The 6,000-nt window shown below is 38.8% G+C and overlaps 1 protein-coding gene across 1 annotated transcript in view; it reads right to left on the bottom strand.

Moving 5' to 3' along the window:
* The window catches only part of LOC110055809 (NFX1-type zinc finger-containing protein 1-like), a 33,491-nt gene that overhangs the window by 9,113 nt on the left and 18,378 nt on the right, over nucleotides 1-6,000 (bottom strand). Inside the window, exons 16-20 of the mRNA XM_089287241.1 lie at nucleotides 3,490-3,734; nucleotides 2,620-2,762; nucleotides 1,861-1,972; nucleotides 1,172-1,473; nucleotides 575-781 (exon numbers count right to left, since the gene is read on the bottom strand). Coding sequence (XP_089143367.1) covers nucleotides 575-781; nucleotides 1,172-1,473; nucleotides 1,861-1,972; nucleotides 2,620-2,762; nucleotides 3,490-3,734 — 1,009 coding nt within the window. The remainder of the gene's footprint in view (nucleotides 1-574; nucleotides 782-1,171; nucleotides 1,474-1,860; nucleotides 1,973-2,619; nucleotides 2,763-3,489; nucleotides 3,735-6,000) is intronic.

Here is a 6,000-nt window from a genome sequence, read left to right as displayed (position 1 = left end):
TTTTAGCTTTTTAGCCTTTTTATTCCGTTTTTAATCTTGTCATGCGCATTTGAACATTTTATGAAATATGCGCATTTTAAATGTTATTATTGTTATTGATGTAAGGGTTAAGTCTCGGACGTGTAACCGCTCCTGTAAGCTTGCAAATTTTGTTTGTCATGTTAGTGTAGCAGCTGTTACTGTTTTGGGGCTAGAGGCATTGTTTCTTTTGTTTGTTCTACTCTACTCTCAAAGGGTATTGATTCATTCATTCAGGTGACACCTTGCGCGAGCTACTACTACGCTCGAGCCCAGGCGGCCAGCAGTTATCTCTGGTTTTTGTAGCATGAAGCGACTAGGAGTACTTTACTACCCCCTGGATTGGATATAGTCCTTGACGGTGTTACCCTAAGTATCAAATTCACCGATACGCTTTTATACTCTTTGGTTAAGAGAGGCATTTTAAGGGTAAATTGTCTCCCCCAAGAACACAACGCTCGGCATAGAGCTTAAGTTTTCAGCAGAACGTCGTGCAAAAGAAATCTGGATATTGTTAAGATTCTTCTCATTTCGAGCTGCTAGAGTGTAAACTTGCCTGTCCACGATATGAGCACAACACTGTGATCCTAGATGGCAGAACTTGCCCTTCTCTGCAAAATTTTTCAGCAACTTCAGTGATCTTTTCTGCTTCTGCTTCATTTAGCTTGCTGTGTGAATTCTTTGAATCTGATTCCAATTCTCTGTGCGTCCAGAAATACATGCTCTTCTCAACACATTGTGGGACAACATTTTTACGAACACGCTGAAAACAGAGAAACAAAAAAATTAATGTAAAACAACAAGATTAAGCATCATTATGTTTCCTTGACAACGATGACCACAAGCTCGAATTATATTGTCCATGAGCAAACCACACATGAGTGGTACTTGCCGAGTCGGCTATCGTTTATTAGTATAAATATACTGCCGTTCTCTTATTGGCTTCTCACTATCTATTCTGTTATAGATAGCGAGTAGCCTGGTAGTGTGGGTTTGTTAACAAAATGGCGGCCGCTTCTTTGCGTTTTCGAAGTGTCTGTGAAGAGGATTTAGATAAAGTTTTGAGCGACTAATAGATTTTACTAAAACAATAAGATTATTCGCTCTCGAAGTCTAATTGTTAATTAAAGTGCGTGTGAATGTCAGTGATTACCTCCTTTGTTTCCAGTTCCTTATAAATCTTCAACACTCGGAGCAAGGCTACGAACTCATCCCTCATTCGGGACTGAAATTTAAGTTGCTTGTAAGGCAAATTGCAATTGACAAGTCTCTCAAACATAGAGAGATCAAGATGATGATGTTTCTTGAGTCTGTGGAAGTGCACAAGAGGTTTAAGCTGTTTGTGGTCACCGATCATAATGAGATGTTGAACAGATGGTGGTATGACAGCAACAAGCTGTCCTTCAAGGATTTCAGCAGCCTCCTCGACTATCATCACGGAAGGTTTTATATCAGCTGCCAAGAAATCAAAACAGAACATCCTTGAACTCAAGAGAGATTAGATCCATCAGCGAGTAAAATCCCATTTCATTCCCGAATAGTCACTTACGGTATTAACGAACTGTTAAGCAGATTGGTGTTGTGGATAATAATTATTGGGCTCCTTCTTGGTGTAGAAGACACAGGACACATCACAATAGAACACAACATTGTTTCCTTTGTTGTCCTTGATCTTTTGTCCTTTTGTTCTCTATTGCTTTACATCAACTGTGTCTTCTACGCCACCTAAGAGCTGACAATTGAGATCTACATGTCATAACAAATTCCAATGGCTAATGTTAAGAGAAATAGCGGCAATTAGTAAAGAGAACCACATTTTAAGATTGCTACTTTCGTAGTTACCTAATAGGTTTGCCCTGATTGTCGCACCAGTGACAGTCATACCAATGACATCGCATGTTCTCATCACTTCAATGTTATGTTGATTTTTTAACTCTTCCAGCTCTTGATGTATCTGTGGGTAAGTTAAGGGAACGGTATTTGCTATCCCCATCCATACGTGAGAAAACATGGGCACTTTCCATTCGGCCAGAAATTTTGAAAATTCCCCTGAATTTTTCGATAGATGGGCAAATGGCACGGAAATTTCCCGCGAAAGTTTCCAGAAATTTAGAGAAATGTTGAATTTCCGAAATACGAACCATTCAACAGGAAATTCCGAACGAACGAACGAACGAACGGGAATTCCCTGTAATAAATTTGCAAACGTTTGGGTTTACCCCACGAGGTTTTCCAGAAATTCCCCAAAATGCTGTTCCTTTCTCAAATGAAAATGTCTGGAAATTATAACTGGGATTTTTGTTCTAATGGAAATCTTCCCGTGTTTCTCTGGCAAGTTACCAACAAAAATGAGAGTAAAATGATGTGATTACCGATAATCACAACGCAATGTAACTGATTTACAGAGCGTTTCACGTTTTAACCAAACATTGTCGTTTCTTGGGCGAAGTTCCAAAACACCATTACCCGAGATCACAGCAGAAGACGTTCTTGTGTTGGATTAAATGGAGTTTAGAACTAATAATTTAACTGAAATCCTTTCCCATAGTCCACCTTATTCAATAAGACCATACACAGTCTGCCGGCAAGCTTTGAGTTTACCTGCATGTATGCTTGGCTGACAGCCAGGAACTCTGCACAGGCCTTCTTACGATGAGAGCTTTGAAAAACATACACAAGCTGAATTCGTTCAACTTCATTAAGTTCCCTCACTTTGCTGGCATTCAGAAGATTTCGCTGCAAATCTGACAAAAAAAAACATAAATATAATTAAACACAAAGTAGTCACAAGTAGTCCTAAACAATCATCAGTATTCAGCAGAAGAGGAACTTGAAACTAGAGTATGCCTTTAGTGTCCACTGGCAAAGTGATTTGATCACTATGGGGCATTCTCTGAAGTCAAACGCATGTATTTCAGCCATAAACATTTTTAATCTAAAACACATCCAGTGATATGTATACGTAGAAACAATTTCTTCGCTTTTGCACAACATTGGTTGAAAACAACACCATCAACATCAATGCAGACAGGAGTGACGGTTGGCGGCTGTATTCTGGGGGGCCTCCCATATGGAAAGGACGGGGGTGTTCGTCGTGTTCCTTCAGGGTGTAAATCACTGATTTTGATCTGAATTAGGGTGTTCAGGAAGAAATGCCACTACTTTTAGTTGATTAGGTATTTTTTAAGGTTACAAGCAAAGAAATAAATGCTGCCATGATTGTAGTTCATACGTATTTGTCTGTTTTTTGTGGTATCTTTTAGCGGTCAAATAAAGCTTGAGCCACGCCCAGATTGGTCTCCTTTAGGGGTCCATTTCATGTGGGAGCCCCCGCTTCCCTCAGAGCACGTCACCACAATCTTTTTCAAATGAATAATTGGCCAGCTAAATAAAAACAATCACACAATCATTTTGGACAGTTAAAGAACAATTCTCCGCGGGGTTAATACATCAGAGTGAATGACAATTTACTTGTTTCATCAATAGAAATTAGCTTGCGTGTACACGTTTCATCAATGGTCTCTCCACGTTCTTGTGGTACAAGAGCCTCCTTTTTCTTAATTTCTTTGTCCATGATTTCTTTGTCTTCGTCATCCAGAAGTTCTTCATCCACCGCAAGAAGTCGTTCTCTTTGCTCCATAGTAGGATCTCTGAGGTCATTTGGGTTTTCTTGCTCTTGATCCTCTTTGTTCTTCTGCTTTTTGCTACTAGTAGAACTAACAACAACATAAACAAATTTATTTAACCACCAAACATGTCCATCATGCCCAAGTTGATTCTGGTTTCTGGACATCAAGTGATTACGAGTATTTCGTCCCCCTTGGATCGGATGCTAGTCCATTGCAGAGTTACCCCCAACATTAAATTCGCTGATACTTATTTATACACCTGGGTGGAGAGGGACACTGTGAGAGCAGAGTTTCCTACCCAAGAACACAAATCAATAGCCCAGACTCCAGCACGCTAACCACTGAGCCGCTGCGCCTCCCACGAGGTTCAGGGATCAGATCTAGAGTACGATACTAAAAGTACAAGAACATGGTTGCCACCAGACAGCAGTTTTTAAAAGAACAGTATCATTGAGATTGATCAGAGTGCCCTGAGATGTTTCTTCCAGGCTTCAAAAATATTAATCAGCGGTGTTATTAATTTAATTTTCCCTGACTTTTCTTCATAATGACAATTTTCTTCGACTCAAAATAAGAATTGAAGAATTTTTTTACCCAGATCACTCCCTTAAATGCGGCTGAATCCTGAAGAAATGGAAAGAACCTAGCAAGGTTTACAGAACTTTACATTGACGCTACAAATGCTAAAAATGAACCTCTTCCTAGCAGTTTTCTTTTCTTGCCTATATTTACAGGTCAACTAGCTGACCTCAAATATACGTCAGAGAAATTAGGAGATCTAATGTTAGGACATTTTTACTGGATAATGGTAAAAGGGCAATTCCACATGAGTGGTGTCAGAATCCAGATTTTTAAAAAGAGGTTGCACATGAAATTATACCCTGTTCTACTTTGTGGACAAGTTAAAGTACACAGAAACATGACAACCATGTATTCAAGGGGGGTCCCCAAAGTAAGTATTTATTTTTTTACAGTAAACAACAGGCACGAAGTAATTTTTTTTAACTTGCTGTATCAAACTTGGCGAGTATAAGGGACTTCAAACACTTGCATCAGAAAAGGTCCCTCACTGGAATTACACTTTTCTAAGTAATATATTAAACAGGAAAGACTGTGTTTGACCACATTTCCAAACACGAAGAAGAGAGTTAAAAATATGACGCGCAGCGGAACATTTTTGATGAACTTCGAGGTGTTTGGAAATGTGGTCAAACACTGTTTGATGAGTGTTTGAAAGATCTTCTCAATCGAAACTAAAACTAAGGAGAAAACGGAGAAATAAAATCGTAAAAATCTATGCTTTCCTAATAATAAGATCAGATATCCAAACACCGTCACAGTCATGACTTCCTTTGTCTAAATTATTATGATGATGATGAATTATTAATGAGCTTGAGAAGTTAAGTAAAAACATTTTGAAACGGTTTTCAAAAGCCAAACCATTACATCACAAGACCATATCTCCTTCTAGATTTGGTCCAGTTTCACTTAACAAACATTTTGACAAAGACAGTCAGCTTTCAAGTGGGTTGTAAACTATTCTGAAATTTCAACAATAGAAGAGGTTCTGTCATTCTGATGAACATAGTCATTTCTAACAGTTCTTTAACCCTTTTTGTTTCCTATTACTTTCAAGAGTTTTTTTTACCACTGACTGCTCTGGAATTTCAAATGTTCCATTATTTGATAAAGTGAGGAACAACAACAGAAGTAGAAAAATGTGTGAAAAGTGCGGGATCCTTTTGTTTTCCCTTGTCTACGCCAATAAGTAGTTGCGCCAACTCTGTAAAGAAACCTTGAATTGAACAAAACTGCAATTTTTTCCTATTCTCCCGCAAATGAACTGGTTATTCTGGTGACTAACATACCTTTCCAGGCTCAGAATGCCAAGAGCAGGCTCAAATACAGGTTATACTTGATGTACAAAGCATGTTGTGTCCCCCAAACTGTGCTGTGGTATTTCAGGGGTTTTACATCAAGTGCCAACCAGTTTGATTCATAATAACACAAAATATTAGCCTGTCTTGCGTTATATGACTGATAACCTCACAGAAAAGCTATTTGTCTTCCATACTTGGCAATGATTCACACAGCGTACCATCCGCGAGGTTGGTTGTAACGTCCGCGACGTTAAAGTTCAAGTGCCCTTGCAAAATTGTGAATGTCAGTTCAAGTGAAATCAGCCTTTTTGGGTCACACAACCCCTTCACTGCATATATTTGGAACAGTTCATACAAAACCCCCTGATGCTTCACAGGAATTTTGAATAAATACTAATGCGCTCAATATTGTGGTTGTTTTTTATGTAACGTCCGACAGTGTTTCTTCACTCAATATCTCTAATAGAAATCAG

The sequence above is a fragment of the Orbicella faveolata genome, unplaced genomic scaffold (assembly GCF_042242905.1).
Source record: "Orbicella faveolata isolate gen_17 unplaced genomic scaffold, um_ofav_v1 contig_14, whole genome shotgun sequence".
Lineage (NCBI taxonomy): Eukaryota > Metazoa > Cnidaria > Anthozoa > Scleractinia > Merulinidae > Orbicella > Orbicella faveolata.
The sequence above is the reverse complement of the archived record's forward strand: the minus strand, read 5'-3'. Positions and strand labels throughout refer to the sequence as shown.